The following is a 24,486-nucleotide window of genomic DNA, read 5'->3' on the forward strand; positions in this document are numbered from 1 at the left end:
GCCTTTCCTGATTCATGACAGTGGGGTTCGATACTGCCAACAGATTACTCGTATTTGCATCTAAAAAAGGTCTGGGACTGTTGGGCAGGTCTCCACGATGGCATATGGATGGTACATACTCAATGGCACCAAATATTGCTAAGCAGGTTTATGTCATCCTTATAGTTTAGAGGGAACCAGTTCTGACATAATTGTAGGGACAAAATTAAGGGTTCCACTATTACCAAACAGTGTTGGACATGGATTGTAATCACTGCCTTAGAAATAGAGAGGAGAAACAAGGCTTTCATTACAGGAGATGCTGAAGGATGGAGGAAACGTGGTACTTATGGGAGATTTTAACGGCAAAGAAGTTTGTTAGGAAGAGATGATAGTGAAAGGTTTAGAGGATCGACGGGGAAATTTATTACTTGACATGACTATAGAGCATGCACTGACACAGTGGGTAAAGTAAATACCAGATTGAGAAATAATGAAGAACAGTTGAGACTAGATTTATTTACGTCAGAACCTGAAATTGTGGAAAAATTGAGTACAAGACACCAATTGGGAAGAGTGACCATATATTACTTGAGTTAGAACTAAAGGAGGAAATATATAGAGATGAAAATGAAAAATGCAGAAAAGAGACTGATGCATAGTAAAACGGTTAGTTAAGCGGATTGGGAAAAAATCAACAATGTAGAAACACAAGTGGAAAAAAATGGATGATTTTGATGGAAATCTATAAAGCAGGAGTGGATGAATATGTCCCAAAGCAAAAAACAGAAAAAGGTGTATAATTAGTGCTGGTTTGATAAAAGGTGCAACGAACCAAAAGATAGAAGAGATGAATATGGGAAAATATAAAAAACAAAGAAAAAAAAAGGTGGCAAATATATATGAAAGGCATGACTATGTTAAAATACACATGAAGGAAAAAATAAAATATGAAAAGGACATAACAGGAAAATGTAAGGATAAACCCGAGTTATTACATAAATGTGTGAACGGTAGATAAAAAACAAACAGGAAATAGTGAAACACCACGAACAAGCTATTCTTGGCACAAAAAATAACGTAGTAAATGAATAGAATAAACTTCTTGCAGAGGCAGTGCAATGCAGTTCAGCTCGAAGCTTTAAGAATCATTTAGGTAAATATCTAAGCAAGATGCTGTAGTGATTGACATTTATTTCATATTTTGTTATCCTGTCTGATTCTTATTTGCTTGATTCACATTATTAGTTATATGTCAATTTATTATTTACTACTTACCAGTTTTTTATTCAACTATACCTATGCATCTTTTATTACCTATAATAGTGTGTTTTTATTAATCGTTATTACTTTTTTCCACATCCGACCTAGTTACGGACCAAAAGGTCTCCTGTCGACATGCTCTGCCTTTGTAATCCTTTGTCATGGAGATGTCATATTTATTTCAGAAATGATCAGACCATGAAATTCTGTCTCAAGAGGTACTAAAGAAGAACAAGCACAATCAAATCTACTAGACTCCAGAAATTCTTCCTGCTACAAACAATAACAAAGTTCAGTAAATAAATTGTATTTCTTCTTCATTAGAAATGAACAATGCATCATATGTCTTGTATCACTCTTGGAAAGACTTAATTGAAGTCTGGGAGTTGTGTCTCACAGGATAAATTGAACACTGCTGAATATATGAAGATATATTTACAGTAATACAGATTACAAATAACTTTGGCGTATGCTGTACTCTGAACTACTTTACATAATACTAAGGTAAACGGAACTGTATCCGTCATGATGTACAGATATCTGTATCCACCAGTTGCACAATTTTCTAATATCTTTGACATTTTCCCTAACTGCAAAAACATTCATGCACTTCATGGAACCCTTAAGAATTTTGAAAAAAACGAACAAGCAAAAATGCAATTATGAAATAGGCCAAAGGTCACTCAAATAACTTCACAACTGAAAGTAAATCAATTACGATTTCAACTGACACTATGCACGTGACGATCCATCAACCAAATTGGTTTATAACACTGAATCAGTGCTTAATAGCTGACAGTACCATCATACAGGAAAGTTATATCACTCAGGTCACACTGGAACGAGCAAAAGTGCAATTACACAATAGGCCAAATGTCACTCAAATAACTTCACAACTGAGAGTAAATCAACTAAGATTTCAACTGATAGTATGCACGTGATAACCCATCAACCCAACTGGTTTATTACAGTGCATCAGTACTTAATAGCTGCAAGTACCATCATACAGGAAAGTTATATCACTCAGGTCACACTGGAAAGGCCTCTTACCAGCATAGGTCATCATGCAACACACGACATCAACTTTTCGTGAGGAAGTGCGAGTCATTACATGACGTTTGATATAAGTCCTACGTGTGCAAGCTGAAAAGGCTTCTCTCCAGTGTGGGTCGCCACATGACGTCTAAGTTTACTTGGTTCTGAGAAAGTTGCACCACACAGGTCACACTTGAAAGGCTTCTCTCCACTGTGGGTCACCACATGTCGTTTGAGATTACCCTTTTGTAAGAAAGCTGCATCGCAGAGGTCACACTTGAAAGGCTTCTCTCCAGTGTGGGTCACGACGTGTTGTTTGAGATTACTCTTTTGTGAGAAAGCTGCATCGCACAGGTCACATTTGAAAGGCTTCTCTCCAGTGTGGGTCATTATGTGATATTTGAGATGACTCTTTTGTGTAAAAGCTGCATCACACAGGTCACACTGGAAAGGCTTCTCTCCTGTGTGGATCATCATGTGTCTTCTGAAATCATTCTTTCGTGAGAAAGACGCATCGCACATGCCACACTGGAAATGCTTCTCTCTGTGTCGTGTAATTTCACCCTTTGTTACGAAAGCTACATCGCACAGGTCACACTTGAAGGGCTTCTCTCCAGCGTGAGTCATCAGGTGTCGTTGGAGATAAACCTTTCGTGTAAAAGCCGCATCACACAGGCCACACTGGAAAGGCTTCTCTCCGGTGTGGGTCACCACGTGTCGTTTGAGAACACCCTTTCCTGAGAAAGCTGCATCACACAGGTCACACTTGAAAGGCTTCTCTCCGCTATGGGTCATCATGTGTAGTTTAAGATGACTCTTTCCTGAGAAAGCTGCATCACACAGGTCACACTTGAAAGGCTTCTCTCCAGTGTGGGTCATTACGTGATTTTTGAGACCAGTCTTTCGTGAAAAAGCTGCATTACACATGTCACACTTGTAAAGTTTCTCCGCACTATGGGTCATCACGTGATATTTGAGAGCGCTCTTTCGTGAAAAAGCTGCATCACACAGGTCACACTTGAACGGCTTATCTCCAATGTGGGTCCTTATGTGATGTTTAAGAGGACCCTTTCCTGAGAAAGTTGCATCACACAGGTCACACTTGATGAGCATCTCTCCTGTGTGGGTCATCATGTGTTGTTTGAGATCATTCTTTTGTGAGAAAGTCGCATCGCAGAAGTCACATTGGGAAGACTTCTTTCCAGTGTGGGTAACTATGTGTTGTTTGAGATCACTTTTTGCTACGAAAGCTGCATCGCACTGGTCACACTTGAAGGGCTTCTCTCCAGTGTGGGTCATCATGTGATACTTGAGATGACTCTTTTGTGTGAAAGTTGCATCACATAGATCACACTGGAAAGGCTTCTCTCCAGTGTGGGTCATCATGTGGCACTTGAGATGACTCTTTCGTGTGAAAGTTGCATCACACAGATCACACTGGAAAGGCTTCTCTCCAGTGTGGGTCACCACGTGTTGTTTAAGATTACTCTTTGTCGAGAAAACTGCATCACACAGGTCACATTGAAAAGGTTTCTTTCTTGTATGGGTCATCGTGTGATATCTAAGATGACTCGAGGGATAGGTGTGCCACGGATGACACAAGATTATATCTATATGACGAATATAGGGAATCTTCAGATACCTTTTCCCAGGAACTGTTGATAGCTACTCTCATCCTGAAAGTAAATGCTTAATAAGTTTGACAACTAAGTTTTTGAGAGAATGCAATAGGAGGGACACCAAGTAATACAACTACAGTGGGGCATTAACCAAAATGAAATCAGGGAAGGGAATAAACATTTCGTAACAAGAAGTTTAAAGGAAGAAGAAAGAAATGGTAAGGTAGAACAAATACTAAAAAATATGGAGTAGTCAAAATTATTCAGGAAATAATAAAGTGAAAGACTGAATAAATAATGCAAAGAGATAGAGCCCACAAGAAAAAGAAATCAATGTATGATATAGGATACAACACCACAGCTGGAAACAAGAAATTCTTGCAAACATTTTTGCAGAGGACCACTACACACACACACATCAATCAAGGATTTTAAAAATCAACGTTGAAGAGATTCATGAGATTCTGATATTCATTTTTACAATAAATCACTAGTTTTCCGTTTTTCGAAGAACCCCGCACCCTCTGCGTGATAACTAATTTACTTATAGGTTAGGTGAGATTCACCCCTCACTTTCATCAAATACAAAGACAAGGTGCACAGTGGGAGTAGCCCTGTAGTAATCTTGTAAATCAACACAATATTTCATTTTCAAGGTTATGGTGAATGGCACTACTTTTTTTTAACATTACGATATAAAGTTTATTACTTCCTAATATTTTTGGAGTATCATGAAAATATACAAATACATTCACCAAAGTGCAACAAATTAAGATAACAAACAATTCATACCAAAGATTAAAAAAAGAATGAGAAAAGATGGACAATTGGACAAATGTAAAAATCATGAAGAACCACAGAAACTGGAAAAGGAGTGAAAAGGTAATGAAAAATGATAGATAAGAAGCCACAGGAGTGGATGAATAAATATGACAAACAGAAAGAATAAAGGGGGAAATCGGAGTATGATGGACACAATAACACTGATAACTGGACTTATTCTATTTATCTTTTTTTTCAGAGGTCAACCACCCAATAATTGAAGATGCCAGGAATCAATATGTGATTCTTGTAAAAACTTTATTGGTTTCCACTTGTCAGGGAATACCTCAGATCCCACCTTTACACACACACACACACACACCAATCACGGATGTCATAAATCAATATTTGAGAGATTTACGATAATCTAATACTGTATTGGTTTCTAAAGCAAATCACTTATTTTCCATTTTGGGGGAAAATGAGACATATTTCACACTAATACCACCAGAATTCTATACATAAAAATATAAAATATTGATTTATGACATCTTTGAGTGAGAAGTAAATGATTTCTAATCAATATATCCTAACTTGTCCCTACCTACAACTATGTTGGGTTAGATGCAACCCTCACTTCCATCAGTAACAAGGTCCATGAAGGAATCAGCTTGTTGATTTATATTTCAGTGAAGACAACCACTTCAAATAAATTACGTGTGACCTGTGTAAATATCTGTACTGCGCAGCAATCCTATTCGCAAATCAACATATCTAATTTCGTAGTTGACTAGTAGGGTGGCCAGACGTCCTTCTTTAGGCTGAGGACAGTCCTCCTTTTGAGCACTTTGTCCTCCATTCGGCGCAACCTCATGCCGGACGTGCATTTGTTCTCCTTTCTTGGGATGTGACAAAAATAAATGAATAAACAAATAAATAAATAAAAAAAATAATAAAGAATACATACATACATAAACCAACGGCTTTTTCCCCCTTACACAGGGGGTAGCCAAAAAGAAAACGGCAAAGAAACAACTCCCACCCATTCCATCCCCTACATATTACTCTGCTCCCTCCCTCTCACCTTGGCACCTCCTGGATGACGGGTCTTCCCCGCATCCTGTCCACTGATACACAATAACATAACACCATACAATTAAATTATGTGGGAGTACCCAGGACAATGTCAACCTAGGACCTCGGCAACCAAAGTAGACAGGAACTGCACGGGACCAATGTTGTGAACGTGTGATAGCATGATTCACATCTCATATATTGGGCTCCAGTCCTGCCGATGGCCATGGTGCAGTGTGGTTTGGAAATCTATTTATGAGGTTAAGGAGTCTGCCCCCCCCCCCCAAAAAAAAAAAAAAAAAAAAAAAACTCTAACCGGGCCAAAGAGTTTGGATTCATTGCTAAAAGCAGAAACGATGAGTTTTATGCTTTTCATACACTGTCATTGTGATGTGCAGAAAGGAGGTATGGGGAAGAGTGCAGTTGAACAATGCGCAGCCGCAGATATAGACTTAACAGTTGCAGTGCTGGAACCTCATCACTACTATCATTTGTTTCCTCGGCTTGATCATCTCAGGATGACAAAATCACAGCTGCAGAACTTTGTAAAGTGTATCATACTGTAAAACATCGCCAGTCATATAGGAGCATTGACTGTGCAGTGAAAGTTGACAGGTATATAGTGACTCCTCGGTAGCAAAAAGGTGTAACATGTGGAAGAACCATAGCAAAAGCTGTGTGTGAAAATATTTGAGCACCATATTCTGTACAGAAGCACGTGGAATATGTAAAAGAACATGACTTGCACTTTTCAAAAGCAACTGATGCTTCAAACAAAGGTGCAACAATATGTTTCCCAATTCTTTTGAGATACTTTAATTTTGAGGAGGAAGTACTTGACTTTTACACTGATAATGATGAATCATCAAAAGCTATCACAAATCAGTTATAACAGTCTAAGTTACAAGTGTCGGGTCTGGATCTGAATAAAGTGTCGGCATACACAGCTGACAATGCAGCTGTAAACTATGGAAAATACAACAGTGTTTATCAGAAACTGAAACTGACCCAAAACAACATTATTCTTGCTAACTGTTTGACTCAGGTATTGCACAATGCATCAAAATTTGCTGCTGGAAAACTGGACACTGACATTGAAAATATTGTGCTCAAGGTGTACAGCCATTTCAGCATCTAAGCAAGCAGAACACAACAGTTGAACTTCTGCGAATTTGTGGAGTCTGATGAATGCAATCTATTGCGATATATTGTAACTAGATGCCCATCTCTTTTGCCATCAATTGACTGAATACTGAAGTACTGAAAAACACTATAAAGTTATTTTCAGAGCTTAGGAGAAGAGGAATGTCCCAAGGAACTTCTGTGGAAGTGCTTCGGAGATCAAAGAAATGACTCTGAAGTGTCAGAGATGTATTTCCTCTTCCTCATTCACACTCTTACATTATTCTCAGACACTACTGAAGCACTAGAAGCCAAATCATTCAGCATGATTCCAATATATAAGCTAATGACTGACCTGACACACAAGCTCGAGAGGAGAATGAAGGATTTGTATTTTTGGGTATTCAGCAAACACCAAGTTTAGCCAGCTTACTGCAGACGTGGCTAAGAAATGTAAGAAAAACTTCAGTGTTTTCTATGAAAGGGCCAGCAAGTACTTAAGTGACAGATATGACTTTTCTGAAAACAGTTATCACAATAAAGTATCAAAATTGGGCCTGTCAAGTGATGTATCTTTTGGAGAATTCAGTGATGCAGTCAAGACTTGTAACCTTCCAGATATTAATATGGATGATTTCTATGAACAGTATGGGATTGTGGACACAATTATTACTACTCCTGAAATGGTAGATTGCCACAGTGATGAATGCTATCTCAAACTGTCCAGTGAATATAAATCTCAGTTCTCATTCACAAGCCTGAAGAAAGTGAGTGCTTATATATTCTCCTACCATGCAGTAATGCTCACTCGGAGTGAGCTTTTTCAATGATGACATCAGCTTGGAGGAACGAGAGAAACCATTTGGAAGAATGCACAACTGTATACAAAACATTTTTGGCCAACAAGAAACTATTGGAGATGGCCAGTAGAGGGCAGAAGTACAAAAAGAAATAAACCTCCAGGCAATCAAGGTGAGGATACAACTAGGTTTTGTTTGTGTTGTAACTTAGCAAGAAATACAGGTATTTGTTTTTTCTTGGTTTCATTAGAAGTGAAAATATGATTCACTTTCAGCTTTTTGATATATATATATATATATATATATATATATATATATATATATATATATATACATATATATATATATATATATATATATACATTTCAACAACCACAATGCACTTTAATTGTAAGCCATCAAAGGCCAGCATGGAAGTATACGAATGCGGGAAAGTATTTGTACAACAGTGTTGTACAAATACTTTCCCGTGTTTGTATACCGTACTTCCAATTGTACTATCTTAGTGGAGATGGGTTGAACACAAAATTTCATATATGTGTATGTAACTCGAGCATACAAATATATAGGAAATAATGCACTGAACTTATATCTCTCTTGATAGCCTACTTGAAAAGTCACTGTCGCACTTGTCATGAGGATGCCGGGTTCGAGTCCTGGGAAGTACCAAATTTCAATTTCAGCATGCTGGCCTTTGATGGCTTAGAATCAAAGTGCATTGTGGTTGTTAAAATGTATCTCTAATCACTGGGACCCATTCAGTGTTGTACAAATACTTTCCCGTGTTCGTATACTTCCAATTGTACTATCATAGTGGAGATGGGTTGAACGCAAAATTTCATACATGTGTATGTAACTCAAGCATACAAATATATAAGAAATAATGCACTGAACCTATATCTCTCTTGATAGCCTAGTTGGAAAGACACTGTCGCACTTGTCATGAGGATGCTAGCTTCGAGTCTTAGAAACGTATTCCCGAATTTGCTGCTTAGTATTATGGTCGTTGCATGCGAGAATGTAAACAATAGATGAGTTTTGACAAGACTTCATTCTGACTACCAAATTGGAAGTGCCCATATTCGACCAGAACTAACATGAAACCTAACGGCAACATCAAGTGATGAACAGACAAGGAAAATAACCTCCACCATACAATAAATACATGTGCACGATTGTCGAGCATCCTCAGTATTACACTTATTACCTGTACGTAGGTCAACATGAAAATGGAATTCCTGATATTTGAGCTCAAGTAGTTCTCATGGGATGCAAACAGTCGCTATGAGTATAATGCAGTTTGAATGGCCCATCTAGCTGTCCTAGTTCTCGAGATATTGCATTTTGAATGGAATTTGGGCCGAAACGTGCTGTCTGACTAATCACCGATCAAACGTAAACAATGACGGTTTTTACTGACAGGCACAATTTTATATAAAAATTTAGCATATGGTTGCATTATTTGACCTATTTTCTTTAAGATGTGTGATTTCCATGTAATTTGATCTTAGAATTGCGTTTTTATCCTCTGCAAAATTACCCACCACAGCTACGAATACCGTCAAATTACATGAAAATCACACATTTTAAAGAAAATTGTTTGAACAATTCAACTATATGCAAGCTATTACACTAATAACACAATAGTAACAAACTTAATAGTGTAGTTTGATCCATACCACCAGTGATCATAGATAGCGGGCAGGACGAATCGTAACTGTGGTCCGTAATATTACGGAGGATAAAAACGTAACTTCTCTTTGATCAAATTACATGAAAATCACACATTTTAAAGAAAATAGTTCAAATGATTCAACTATACGTCTATTACACTAATAACATAATAGTAAGAAACTTAATAGAGTGAAGTTTGATCCATACCACCAGTTATAGATAAGACGGCGGGATGGATGTTGATGTTGTTATCCGATAATCCGACCCGATAGAAAACAACAACAACAACAACTAATTAGTACCACCGATTTCTCAGCTCTTCCGTAACACGCTGCCTTTATTTTGGTATTAGAATAATCCGCGAGACTAGTAGTGTTCGTTTATTTTGGTTAGTTGCCAAATCTCTGAATTTACTTAGCTCATTTTTTACGCTGAAACATAAACCAATTTTCGATTTACTGCTGAATGCAAGCCGCCATGTTTATCTTTTGTTTTTATGTACCGACATGTAATTGATGATGTAATTTTTTGAAATTTACTACGATCGTAGTAAATACACTCGCATAACATTTGTATGAATGAAATTTCCGGCGGTATGTAAATTTGGCCGTTTGCATGGCGTGCGCATAAAATGACGCGCTATTGTGCTCGTCATCGACGGTGGCGCCTCTGGTGGCGTTTGACCTACCTATTACCTACGTGCATGTCATGATGTGCTTCTAAATTATATGCCACTTCTGGATATCACAGATGTCCTAGGAATCTCAAAGATTCTTTTTAGTATATTTTAAGTAACTGCTCATACCATGAAGGATATATTTGTATTCAATTGATACGAAACGACTGTCTCTGGTCCCCTTAACCCCCTACGTCTGTTGTCTGTGTAACTTAGCGTAGAATAACAATCTAATGAAGACCACAATGGAAATAAGCGTACGTTTTTTTGTGTTATCCTCGGCAATTTTGTGATTATTATTTCGAAATATGTGTTATTGTATTTATTTTTTGCACTTCATGTATATTGATTCTTTGCCAAATAAGTTTACTTACTAATAACTTGTAGAGGACGAAGTGGCGGCCAGCCAAGATGAATGTAAACAAATAACATACGAGTAGAGTTGCCAGATTGGCCTTTTTTAGACCAAAAACCTCAATTTTGGCTTCTTTTTCAAGCATTTGGCCTAAGGATATTCAGTTTGACCTAAATGTTGTGTTTTTTTTTTTTAATGTGGCTTAAATGGATTTTATTTGGCATCGGTAAGCTCATCTGATAATAGTGAGTTGAATACTGAGTTCATTCGCCACCTCCAAAGACAAAACTAATCCAAGTTAAAGTCTACCATATAGTCGAGTGCGCGTATCTTTTCTTTTCTTTTTATTTTGTTACCATTGTGATCCATGCAATTTGTCCCATTTTCTCTTATGGCACAAAGATAAAATTGGACGAATCAGCTGTGTGATATTGATGGCGCACGAGATCCATGTGCAACTTTTGGCGTGATTTTTTGTCTTAACTGTCTGACGTAATTTTAGGCCTTCAATCAATAGTAAGCTATGTTCATAAACAAGCAAGGAGTAGGCTACATTGGTAGGGTACTGAATATAGAAATATATTGTGTTTTGATTAATAAAATTGGTAAAATCATTTTCCATCCCACAAAAGCGTTCGTTCTGGTTGTTTATATTTATGTAGAGTGGAAAAGATCGTTGACATTAAATTTTTATTAGTGTTTTTAGTGATTTTCAAGTGCTTAATTATTTAGGTGCATGCATTTTAGAATAAGAATCAGCCTGCAATCTTCAATAGCCTAAGATGCCGAAGTGGAACTGCAGTTATGATAGTGCCAGGAGGTACAGAGCTGAGTGGGAGAAAAAGTTTATGTTGGTGAAATATGCACCTGATGGCTCTGGTGAGGCGTATTGTAAGTTGTCACTGTAATCTGAACCCCAAAATGTGCTCATTACAAAACCATGAAAAATCGGAGAAACACAAGAAGAAGACAGTACACTAGCACCACCAATCAATTTTCAGTCAACAACACCCAACGATGTCAAACAGGCACAATTGGAACTTGCTGTTGCAGTATGCTGCCATTGCTCAACTTCCTCTGAGGACCACATTGGCGAAATTATATATATATATATATATAAAAAAAAAGAGAAAGGTAGCATCTTAGGAAAAATCAATCTTCTTAGAACTAAATGTAGCAAACTGATTATGGAAGTTGTGTCCCCAACCCTTAAACAAGAACTGAAGAAGGATCTAGGAGAAAAATTTGCCCTTTTAGTAGATGAGTCAACCGATGTTGGGACAGTGAAGTATTTATGCATTGCGATACGTTACTGCAGCAAAAAGGAAAAGAGAATAGTAACAGAGTTTGTTGGTCTTATTCCTGTCAATGACACAACAGGGGAAGCATTATTCAGTCATTAATTAAAGCTGCTGTTACAAATCTAGGTTTAGAACTTGGTAACTGCATTGGTTTTGCAAGTGATGGTGCCTCAGTTATGACTGGAGTTGATAACTCGGTTTGGACCCGAATACAGCAGGAGTCTCCAGATTGTGTGCAAGTAAAATGTATTTGTCACTCTCTAGCACTGTGCGTGAAGCATGCATTTGAGAAGCTGCCTTCATGCTTGGGATTTTTAATTTCAGAAATACCAAAATGGTTTTCCAAGAGTACAGTAAGGAGGGCAGCTTTCAAACAATTGTTTAGCATAATGGACCCAACTGAAGAAAGGAAAGGGACCTCGCTGCCATTTCAGCAAGCTTCTCAGACCAGATGGCTAGCACGCGGGAAAGTAATGTACAGCATCTTGATGAACTGGGAAGAACTTAAGGCATACTTCATGTGTGCTGAGCAGGCTAGTGGAGCTGATGCCAGATATAAGGCACGTATGATTTCTAACATCCTAAATGACCCTATCAACTCTTGGTATTTTCACTGTTTCACACCCATTGTTATGGAATTTGAAGGCGTCTACTCATATTTTCAAGCCACGGATGCCGATCCTCAGAGCATGGAAGGTGAGCTTGCTCAACATCATCATAGTCTACGGGCAAGAGTTTTGAGCCCAGATGAAAGTGAATTAGCTATATCCGAAGTAGATTTTGGAGCTCGCTTTGCCATGGAAGTGGAGAGGTATATCGAGATGCATCAAGTTAGTGGTGAAACGAAAGTTCAAGACGTCAAGGCCCGATGTTACAGCTTTCTCATGGAGGCCATCAAGCAAGTTGAGAAACGTCTGCCTCCTACGAGGAACATATACAAGGGTCTCAGTAGTCTTGACCCATCAAAAATTTGGAGTCAAACAGCAAGGGAGCCATACAAGGATCTACCATTCCCTACCTTACGAACACACAAATCTAATGCCATTGAACAGCAGTACAGGAATGTATTACATGTAAACTAGGTTGAAGAGGCAGTATTTGACAACAAAATACCAGATGACTCTGTTCAGTTCTGGATAGGAGTAGGTAATTGCTATGATACACTAGGTAACAAATCTTTTATAGACCTAGCAACATATGCATTGTCCTGTCTTGTCATACCAGTTAGCAATGCTCTTGTTGAACGCATATTTTCTCATGCTACAATAGTTAAAACAAAATTAAGAAACAGACTGAGTACAAGAACCCTAGATACCATTATTCGCATCAGAACCCATCTGCACTTCAGAGGTTTGTGTTGCAGGAATTTTGTGGTCACACCTGATATGTACCGCTTATTTTCATCTGCAAATATGTATGGAGATGAATATGATGTATGTGATGATGTGATTGACTATGTTTGAACACTGGTTATGTTTCCTTGTTTACCAAAGTCTGGTGCTATAATGCAGAATATAATTTTGACTTATTTTTTGTTGCTCATGAAAAGGATTATATTTTTTATATTGTTTGTGGAAATAATGACCATGAAACTTACATGCTGCAAAAAAAAAAAAAAAAAAATAATAATAATAATAATAATAATAATAATATGATTTGTTTCTCATTAAAAAGGATTATGAAACAAATTATCATACTTTTGACTTATTTTTTACACTGTTTATAAAAAATAAAGAACCATTAATTCATTGTAAGCATATGATCTTTTACTTGGCACCACTGAGCTATTTAGAACATCTAAGTTCGTACGCAGTATAATCATAGGGGGTCCAATATAGCGGCCACTGCATCACCCGTTGCCCAGGCGGAGGACTTACGAACTACGTAGCGCTTGTGTACACAGATCGCCAATCCAGTAAACCACTATAGCTCAGTGCTCAGTACAAATCGTATAGTATTTGGTGAATTGAGAAGTGGAATAATTAAATATTTGGCCTTTTTAATGCATATTTTTGGCCTTTTTCTGGTCAAAATGCAATGGGTGAAGTAATTTTCGTAGTCCTCCCATTCCCTTTCATAAATTGTCGATTCCAACATGGTAATGTTCATATTTCTATTAAAATAAGGGTTTATAAGAGTTGATCTCCGAGTGGATAAGTGACAAAATACCATGTGATTGTTCAAATTGGGTTAAAAGCATGAAATATGACAGAATGACGTTAGACTAGAGTCCCAACCTTAATTAAGAAGAGATTCAGATAAGGGACCATCTTGAACCCTGCCCATAAAGACCCTGGCAGTCTTTTTCCAACATGGCCGGCATGGCTGAACATTATCCTCAGCATTACATGTTTCAAGTGGTTTAATGCTTGTACGCTTATAAACTGTTTACTGTAGTAATGAAAGGTATCTAACAGAGTTGCTCATTACTAAGTTAATGTTAAAAATATGAAAATATAGCATTTCATGGGATACTTGTGGTGAATTTAAAATTATCGCCTTCTTACTTGGGTTACAGGGTGTATACACCAAGTATTCATGTTTTCTTTGCCTATGGGGTAGTCGGGTTGATAATGAACACTACTAGAAAGTGGAGTTGCCCCCTCGAGATGGCTTGCAGCCAGGAAAACTCAATGTTCTTAGCCTCTTGTAGACCTTACCAAAGTGTTGCTATACTCACTTCATATAAAGCTTGGTTTGATCAAACAGTTTGTAAAATCATTAGTTCAAGGTAGACAAGCATTTCAAGAGATTCGTCTACTCTTTCCAAAAATATCAGAAACCAAAGTTAAGGGTGGTATATTTACTAGTCCACAAGTAAGGAGAGTGTTGAAGTCAATGCAACTTGATAATGCAATGAGTACTGTCGAAAGCGAGTCGTGGTGTGAATTTCAAGGTATAGTTAATGGATTCCTTGCTAATAATAAAGACCCAAGCCACAAGCCGCTTGATGTAGCACAAATTTTGGAAAGCTATAAGAACTTAGGATGTAGAATGTCATTAAAGGTGCACTTTTTGCATTCACATTTGGAATGTTTCGTGAAAACTTGGAAGGAGTGACTGAAAAGCATGGCGAGAAGTTCCATTAGGACATTGCTGCAATAGAGAAAAGATACCAAGGACGATGAGACACTGCTATGATGGGAGGCTATGGTTACTGGTGCGTAAAGATCAAGGAGTTCACAGTAAGAAGTCACGCTCATCAATGCATTTCTAGTGGGCTCTTCCGTATGATATGCTTATATATCTACATTCTTTCATTATTTTTAAAAGGAAATACAAGGATAAAACATCAGCTACAATTTATAGACAATGGGAATATGCTAAATATAGTGTACTATAGTTTAATATGGTTTGCTTTGTATATAAGACATTAATTATATTTTGAAATATTTATTATATGTAATTTTCAATTGCATTTCTAAAATCAGAAGAGAAAAACAACCTTAGTAACAATAAAGACATTTAAAGAAACAAAACTAGTGTTACCCAGTGTAATTGGTCTCACCAATTAAGGCTTTGATTTAGTCTAACATTACTTTGAATCTTCTCAGTTCTGTCGCAATTACTTATGCCTTTTTTCTTCCCTCCCTCTCTCTTTTACTGGGTGAGAGACTAGAAAAGTCGGAAGAGGGCTGCGGCCTGAGAGTTGGAAAGGAAATAGGGGGACGGCACTCCTTGTGTAATCATTGGGAACAGCTAAGCTAGCTAGGATATTTTCTTTTCTACTTGTTCAGTTTAATTTCAGTTTATTTAACTACTAGGTTGGTCTGATATAATGTCTACTGGTTGTGGCGGTAACGTCTGGGTTCTTGGTAGACTCTGTGGCCACCACGCATGGGGCTGTACTCTTTCCTCTTGTCGTTCGTTTCCTTTCGGATGCTCTGGGGTAGTGGGGTCTTCAAGTAATTTGTCCCAGGTTTGATTCCACATACGGTGGTGTGTGATGTTGAGAGGTTCTACGTTGATTTTCTTGTGGATATCTTCGATTGTTTCATGGAATGGTGGGGTTTGGCCACTGGCAAAGTTGAGGGCTGCACTGCGGGAAAAAGAAAGAAAAAAAAAAAAAGGGCAAAAACCCAGTGCTCCAAACGGACAAAACTCCAGCATTATAAAACCCCAGTGGATTTAGATTGACACAACTTTGGTATATACATACACATACCAACGGGTTTTTCCCCCTTACACGGGGGGTAGCCAAAAAGAAAAAGGCAGAGAAACCACTCCCACCCATTCCATTTCCTATATATTCCACTCCCCTCCAACCTCCTCCCTCCCTCTTATCCTGGCACCTCATGGATGACGGGTAATCCCTGCATCCTGTCCACTGCCCTAAGTCAGAAGCAGTGTCGCAAGACACAGCACATCCACAGCAAGGCCGCTTCATAAATTTGGCGACCCCCCTCTCTGCCTCCCCCCCATGCAGAAACGGAGAAGACGGGGGAAATCCCTTCGGGCTGCGTCAATTTGTTCTCATACATACTTCCTCACTCCCCATCCCCCACCCGCTCCCAATCATGCATCACAGCATCATCCATACACAACCCTTCTCCATTCACCCCTATCTTCTGTCCTCTCCCGCCCTTCCTCAACAGACATTCCTGTCTTTTGTAATGCCCCTTTCACCCCATCCATCCATCTCATCCTAGGACGCCCCCTCATATTCACTCCTTTCACCTCTGCCTTCCACACCTCTTTTGCTAATATTTCTTCACTCATTCTTTCCAGTTGTCCAAACCATCCTAATACTCTTTCATCAATCCCATCTCCCAACTCCCTTTCCACCCGTTCTTCTCCTCACTTCCTCATTTCTCACTCTATCTAGCCTAGTAACCCCTATCATATTTCTCAGACATTTCATCTCTAACACATTCAAACTCCTGTTTCATATTTCTGCCCCATACAGTGCTGTTGGCACAATCACTCCTTCATATAACCTCCTATTTCTCATTACATTCCAATCCACCAAGGCATTTACTCGCTTCTCTCAATCTATATTCTACTTCCACCCCCACTCCTCCCTTTCCTGCTACATTCGCACCCAAGTATCTAAAACTATCAACTTCCTCCAGTCTTTCACCCTTAATGCTCACCTCCAGCCCGCTGTCACTCTCTCCCCTTGTACATCTCATCACCTTACTTTTGCCCACATTTATCTTCAGCTTTCTTCTTTCACACACCTTCTCAAACTCTGTCACTAACTTCCTCAATCCCTCCTCTGATCCTGCTACAAGTGCAGTGTCGTCTGGAAACAACAACTGTCTTGTTAGTTGTTCACAGTGTGAGTTAAACACTACGCGAACTGTTCCTCAGTTTATTTGGACAGCACAGCAGCACAGGAGATGAATACTTAAATTCTACACTCACACGAAGTACTTGTCTTTCTCAGCTTGCTCGCTCAATCTGACTCATATGAGTCTCTTCTAGCTTGAGCATGGCGATCGTGATGGTTGTGTTCATCCCGTTTTCTCTGATTAATTATTTGCACACTAATATATACATACATCCAAATCTCAGTTATACAATAATTTAAATTTAATAGTATTAATAATCTATATCCCATTCATTCAACTTTCGCATTACAAATAAAATGATGATTAATCATGTAAACAGAAGTGGCAATTAGTAAAGTTCTGGAACATTCATGCTGGCTATACGTACGAACATGCACACAGTGACGCATCACTTTTCGTTGTACATATACACATAATGCTTAATAAAATTAAATACAATAGGTTTATTTCCCACTTTTCTATATTTTCTTTTACCATCTCCATCCCCTGACCCTCTACCCTTGCATTCACCTCTCGCACCACCCAATCCATGTATAGATTGAACAGCCAGGGTGACATAACACATACCTGACAAAGTCCCACCTGTACCCCAAACCATTCACTCTCTCCATTTCTAATCCCAACAAGCTCTACTACTCTCGTAAAAGCTCTTGACTGCTCTTAACAGCTTTCCTCCTATCCCATATATCTGCAGTACCTCCCACAGTGCCTTTCTGTCTACCCTGTCGTAAGCCTTTTCCAGATCCATAAAAGGCTAAAAAAAAATTACATTTTCCTATAGCTTTCTCACATATCTGTCTAACCACAAAAATCTGATCTACACAACCCCTACCTGTCCTAAAACCTCACTGTTCCTCACCAATTACTCCCTCTGTTCCTCTCCTAATCCTCTCAATCAAGACCCTCCCATAAGCCTTCCCAAATACACTCAACAAGCTGATCCCTCTGAAACTACTACACTCACACTTGTCCCCTTTTCCTTTGTAAAGTGGAACTATACAGGCACTCCTTCAGCACTCTACCCTCTTTTTTATAAGCATTAAATAACCTTACCAGCCAGTCCACCATCACTGTACCTCCTTTTTTTTTCAGACATTCCGCATGGCATCAATTCAACCCAGGTGCCTTACCTCCTCTCATCATATTAACAACTGCCTTCACTTCATCTTTCCTTATTTCTCCTCCATTTTCCTCACTCATCACTCTCATTTTCTTAGTGCTACCCATTGCAACTACCTTTCCCTCCCTATCCTCCTTCACATTTAGCAACTCCCTAAAATACTCTGCCTATCTTCCTCTCACTGCCTTCTCTTTCATTATCATCTCTTCATCTGCACCTTTTACCTTTTCTTCTATACTTGATTCACCTCCTCTCAATTTCTTTCCAAAACATTACTTTTAAAATTTTCTGTCATACACTTACCCCATTTCACATCTGCTCTCCTCTTTTGCCTCCTTTATCTTATGCTTTACTTCTCTTCTCTTTACTTTGTACCTCTCATATGATTCCCTCGTCCTAATTTGTAACCAATCTATGAAAGCTCGCTTCTTCTCTTCTACACCCTTCTTTGTTTCTTCATCCCCCACTCACTACCCTTTCTTCTATTTCCTCCCGTCCTCCTTCTTCCACACAACATCTTTGCACACCTTATGACTCCCTCCTTATCTCTTCCTACTATACTCCTGGTTACCTCTATGTAGGCCAATAACGCTCTATCTACCACCCTTCCATCCACCGCCCTCTCCCATGTGTACTAATGCTTGACTTTCTTCCTAAACACCGTATTAGCTATTATCAACTCTTTTTCGAAAAAAGGATATCAGGACAATATAGAATTGGTGCAAATGAAGTAAAGGAAGTGGGATATGTAAAACACCTGGGAGTAATCATCACAAAAAACATGTCTCCTGATAAACAGATAAACAAAATTGTCGGAGAAACCTATAACTTGCTAAGAATAATAAAGGTGGCTTTTACTTAGTTGGACGAAGAAATTGTAAAGAAAATACTAGTCACACTGATAAGGCCAAAGTTAGAGTACGCAGCGACACTATGGTCACCCAGTGCCATAAAGAATATAAGGAAAATTTAGAGAGTCCAGAGGACAGCTACGAAGATGGTACCATCAATTTGAAAATTGCCATATGAACACAGATTGTCAAATCTAGAATTACCGACTCTGGAACTAAGGAGAGAAAGAGGTGACTTGTTGACTACAGAATCACAAGAGGTATCAAAGTCCTTGATAGAGAAGACTTATTATATTGGAATAAGAGAAATACAGGGGAACATGGAAGGAAGCTCATAAGGACAGGTATAGAAGAGACCTGAAAAAGAACAAATTTCCCCACAGAGTTGTGGATGTATGGAGCAAACTAGACGAAACAATAGTGTGTGCAAAAACTATAAACGAATTTAAGAACAAATTAGACATGGTGAGATAGAGACGGGACACCACGAGCATAGCTCCTTTTCCTGCAAGATACAACTAGGTAAACACGCACTCTTTCGTCCAGATACAGTATATATTTCTATGCAACTGGTTACGTCGGTGTGTAAGCTGCCATAGCGTACCTGTATAGCACTGTAGTCAGTGTCGTTATTAACAAATGTGTAAGTGGATTTTAGCATACTGTCTTCAGTATACATGGAAGATCAGGTGGACCAATTTTATCTTCAGTTATTTTGCACAATTTCAATCAGTTTTGTTCTTTAAAACAATCGAAAACTAATCAATTATATTAATGATAAGACACACAGGCTGTTTATATCTAAAATTGTATTTTGGTCTCAAACTGTCTCAAACTGTCCGGAAATAGATTCAGTTTGGAAGTAGGTAGCAACAACTTTGCAAACCGTGTGGTTAATGAATGGAATAAACTTCCTGCACAGGTAGTGCAATGTAGTTCAGTTCGAAGCTTTTAGAATCATTTAGATAAATACCTAAGATGCTGTAATGATTATAATTTATCTTATATTATTTTTGTTTTGTTATCATTTGTCTGTCTGATTTTCATTTATTATTAGTTATATATCAATTTATTATTATTTACTATTTACCTGTTTGTTTATTATTTTAACTATACCTATGCATTTATTTATGTATTTCATTGGTTATTTACATTATTATAGTTTTTATTTATTATTTTATTATTACGATTTTTTTTTTTTTTTTGCATCCGACCTAGATATGGATCAAAAGGTCTCCTGTCGGCATGCTCCGCCTTTGTAATCCTTTCTAATATTATTGTTAGTTTCGTTGACACTAACACTTAGTAAAATTTATCTTCTGTAGACCCCATGCCTTGTCCTTCTCTTCAATTATTTTCCCACCATATCTTCTCTAACAAGTTAATAATGTTCGTGGATGGGATAAGCAAACTGGTCCTAAATCTTCTTGATTTTCTTCTTCCCTAATTCTCTACATCGCTTTTAGATAAGGTACACTAAAGGACTCCCACCTGGGATCCTCTTACACCCAAGCCAAGTCTGCTCCGTCGTCACAATCTAATTCATTCAATAACTTTGAACGTTACAAAAAAGTCAGTAGAACTGTATGAATCATTTTATACTTTGGAGCTGAAATTATTATTATTATTATTATTATTTTATTATTATTATTATTATTATTTTTTTTTTTTTTGTAATTGCAAAAATATTCATGCACTCAATGGAACATTTAAGAATTTTGAAAAAAAGAACACACAAAGCATAATAAACCAAAGGTCACTCAAATAACTTCACAACTAAGAGTAAATCAATTACGATTTCATTTGACAGTATGCACATGATAATCCATGAACCAAATTGGTTTATAACAATGAATCAGTACTTAATAGCTGACAGTACCATCATACAGGAAAGTTATATCACTCAGGTTACACTGGAACAAGCAATTACACAATAGGCCAAAGGTCACTCAAATAACTTCACAACTGTGAGTAAATCAATTAAGATTTCAACTGACAGTTTATAACAGTGGATCAGTACTTAATAGCTGCAAGTACCATCATACAGGAAAGTTATATCGCTCAGGTCACACTGGAAAGGCCTCTCACCAGCATAGGTCATCATGCAACACACGAGATCAACCTTTCGTGAGGAAGTGCGAGTCATTACGTGACGTTTGAAATAAGTCCTCCGTGTGAAAGCTGAAAAGGCTTCTCTCCAGTGTGGGTCGCCACATGACATCTAAGTTTATTTGGTTCTGAGAAAGCTGCATCGCACAGGTCACACTTGAAAGGCTTCTCTCCACTGTGGGTCACTACGTGTCGTTTGAGATTAATCTTTTGTAAGAAAGCTACATCACACAGGTCACATTTGAAAGGCTTCTCTCCAGTGTGGGTCACCACGTGTTGTTTGAGATGACTCTTTTGTGAGAAAGCTGCATCGCACAGGTCACATTTGAACGGCTTCTCTCCAGTGTGGATTGCTATGTGTCGTTTAAGATTACCCTTTATTGAGAAAGCTGCATCACACAGGTCACACTTGAGAGGCTTCTCTCCAGTGTGGGTCATTATGTGATATTTGAGATGACTCTTTTGTGTAAAAGCTGCATCACACAGGTCACACTGGAAAGGCTTCTCTCCTGTGTGGGTCATCATGTGTCGTCTGAAATAATTCTTTTGTGAGAAAGACGCATCACACACGTTACACTGTAAATGCTTCTCTCCGGTGTGTGAAACTCTGTGTCGTGTAAAATCACCCTTTGCTAAGAAAGCTGCATCGCACAGGTCACACTTGAAGGGCTTCTCTCCAGCGTGAGTCATCAGGTGTTGTTTGAGACAATACTTTCGTGAGAAAGCTGCATCACACAGGTCACACTGGAAAGGCCTCTCTCCGGTATGGGTCATCATGTGTCCTTTGAGATTACCCTTTCTTGAGAAAGCTGCATCACATAGGTCACACTTGAAAGGCTTCTCTCCAGTGTGGGTCATCACGTGATATTTGAGAGCACTCTTTTGTGAGAAAGGTGCATCACACAGGTCACACTTGTAAAGTTTCTCCCCACTGTGGGCCATTACGTGATATTTGAGAGCACTCTTTCGTGAATAAGCTGCATTACACAGGTCACACTTGAAAGGCTTCTCTCCAGTGTGGGTCCTTATGTGATATTTAAGAGGACCCTTTCCTGAGAAAGTTGCATCACACAGGTCACACTTGATGGGCATCTCACCTGTGTGGGTCATCATGTGTTGTTTGAGATCATTCTTTCGTGAGAAAGCCGCATCGCAGAGGTCACATTGAGAAGACTTCTCTCCAGTGTGTGTAACTATGTGTTGTTTGAGATGACTCTTTTGTGAGAAAGCTGCATCGCACTGGCCACACTTGAAGGGCTTTTCTCCTGTGTGGGTCATCATGTGATACTTGAGGTAACTCTTTCGTGTGAAAGTTGCATCACACAGATCACACTGGAAAGGCTTCTCTCCAGTGTGGGTCACCGCGTGTCGGTTAAGATTACTTTTAGTCGAGAAAACTGCATCACACAGGTCACATTGAAAAGGTTTCTTTCTAGTGTGGGTCATCGTGTGATATCTAAGATGACTCGAGAGATAGGTGTGCCACGGATGACACAAGATTATATTTATATGACGAATATAGGAAATCTTCAGATACCTTTTCCCAGGAACTGTTGACAGCTACTCTCATCCTGAAAGTGTTTGAGAGAATACAATAGGAGTGACACCAAGTAATACAACTAGAGTGGGGCATTAACTAAAATGAAATCAGGGAAGGGAATAAACATTTCGTAACAAGAAGTTTAAAGGAAGAAGAAATGGAAGGTTGAAAAAATACTAAAACAATATGGTGTAGTCAAAATGATTCAGGAAATAATCAAGCGAAAGACTGCACAAATAATGCAAAGATATAGAGCCCACAAGAAAAACAAATTGATGTATGATATATGATACAACACCACAGCTGGATACAAGAAATATTTGCAAACATTTTTGCAGAGGACCTCTACACACACACACATCAATCAAGGATTTCAAAAATCAACGTTGGAGAGATTCATGAGATTCTGATATTCATTTTTACAATAAATCACTTTTTAAATTTTTCAAAGAACCCTCCCCCCCCCACCCTCTGAGTGATAAGTAAATTACTTATAGGTTAGGTTAGATTCACCCCTCACTTTCATCAAATACAGAGACAAGGTGCACAGTGGGAGTAACCCAACAACAATCTTGTAAATCAACACAATATTTCATTTTCAAGGTTATGGTGAATGGCGCTATTGTTTTTAAACATTACTACATAAAGTTTATTACTTGCTAATATTTTTGGAGTATCACGAAAATATACAAACACATTAACCAAAGTGCAACAAATAAAGATAACAAACAATTCATACCAAAGAAGATTAAAAAGTAAAGAACGAGAAAAAAAAAATGGACGATTGAACAAATGTAAAAAATATGAAGAAGCACAGAAACTGGAAAAGGGAGTAAAAGGTAATGGAAAATGGTAGATGATAAGCTAGAAGAGCGGATGAATAGATATCACAAAAGAAAGAATAAGGTGGGGGGGGGAATCGGAGTATAATGAAGGTTACAATAGCACAAATAACTGGAATTAGAAAGAAAAAAATCTTAGGATTTTTTTTTCAGAGGTCAACCACCCAATAATCGAAGATGCCAGAAATCAATGTGTGACTCTTGTAAATCTTTTATTGGTTTCCATTTGTCACAGATCGCCTCCGATCCCGCTCCCACACACACAAGATTGTCAACTAAACGTGTGCATTTTGGTACAAATAGTACCACAACCCCATCAATAGAACATTAAACTGTTTACGTTTATTATCTTAGAATAAAAATGAATAATGTCATCTACCGAACCTTACCTACCCCTTATCTATAGCTAGGTTTGTTGAGTTATGGTTATCAAGTCAAAACAGACACATATATACATATATGTATGTATATATATATATATATATATATATATATATATATATATATATATATATATATCCACACACAATGACACTGTGACCGCCGTTGTATGTCAAAAAATCGTATCTCAAAACAGTTATTCCCATTTAAATTAAAGGAAATAGAATTAATCCGTTCTTGCGATATGAAATAATTCCCCAAATAACTTAAATTACACAAAACAATCACAACTTATTGATAAATACAAGTAATAACACACACAATGATAAAATAATAAATAACAATGATAAATGTTATTTATCCTATACCACGGAGACAGGTGATAGCGGCGAATGGAGATGTGAGCCAGGATGACAACACATTGCTGCATGCCAGACCTCCCCTGATATCCATCCCTCTGAATCCTCTCTCACACGAAAAGATAGAGTCCACCTGGCCAAAGTGCGGTATGGCCACCACCCAGCCCTTCTAAGCTACCAAAAAATACTGGAAGACCGCATTGTGGACAACTACCCAGGATGTAACACTTCAACCCATACTGTTCAACACCTAATGGAAGACTACATTATACACAATCACGCATGCAAACAACACAACATACTCTCTATAAATGATCTGTGGGAAAATCC

The 24,486-nt window shown here is 38.2% G+C and overlaps 2 protein-coding genes across 2 annotated transcripts in view; both read right to left on the minus strand.

Moving 5' to 3' along the window:
• Window positions 1–10,451, minus strand: part of LOC143031856 (uncharacterized) — a 66,874-nt gene extending 56,423 nt beyond the window's left edge. The window contains exons 1-2 of the mRNA XM_076196205.1: window positions 10,379–10,451; window positions 5,263–5,557 (exon numbers count right to left, since the gene is read on the minus strand). The gene's annotated coding sequence lies outside the window, so the exon portion shown is untranslated. The remainder of the gene's footprint in view (window positions 1–5,262; window positions 5,558–10,378) is intronic.
• Window positions 1,659–22,596, minus strand: LOC143030435 (uncharacterized). The gene is made up of 6 exons (XM_076193583.1): window positions 21,075–22,596; window positions 15,422–15,699; window positions 6,294–6,436; window positions 5,376–5,557; window positions 5,158–5,173; window positions 1,659–3,942 (listed from the first exon to the last, which is right to left on the minus strand). The coding sequence occupies exons 1-6, from the start codon at window positions 22,478–22,480 to the stop codon at window positions 2,350–2,352; spliced, it is 3,618 nt and encodes a 1,205-aa protein (XP_076049698.1). The 5' UTR covers window positions 22,481–22,596; the 3' UTR covers window positions 1,659–2,349.
• Window positions 22,597–24,486: the final 1,890 nt, after the last annotated feature.

This window comes from Oratosquilla oratoria, chromosome 12 (assembly GCF_046742065.1).
Source record: "Oratosquilla oratoria isolate Oo_2021 chromosome 12, ASM4674206v1, whole genome shotgun sequence".
Taxonomy (NCBI): domain Eukaryota; kingdom Metazoa; phylum Arthropoda; class Malacostraca; order Stomatopoda; family Squillidae; genus Oratosquilla; species Oratosquilla oratoria.

Bases quoted from the DNA above. Each gene is read 5' to 3' on its own strand.
- LOC143030435 (XM_076193583.1), bottom strand. From the start codon at position 22,480: ATGACCCACACTAGAAAGAAACCTTTTCAATGTGACCTGTGTGATGCA. The intron at 15,700-21,074 runs GTAATGACTCGC...TTTTTCCCGCAG, and splicing joins GGACTTATTTCAAACGTCAC to TGCAGCCCTCAACTTTGCCA. The intron at 5,558-6,293 runs GTATGATACACT...TCACATCCCAAG, and splicing joins ATGACTGGCGATGTTTTACA to AAAGGAGAACAAATGCACGT.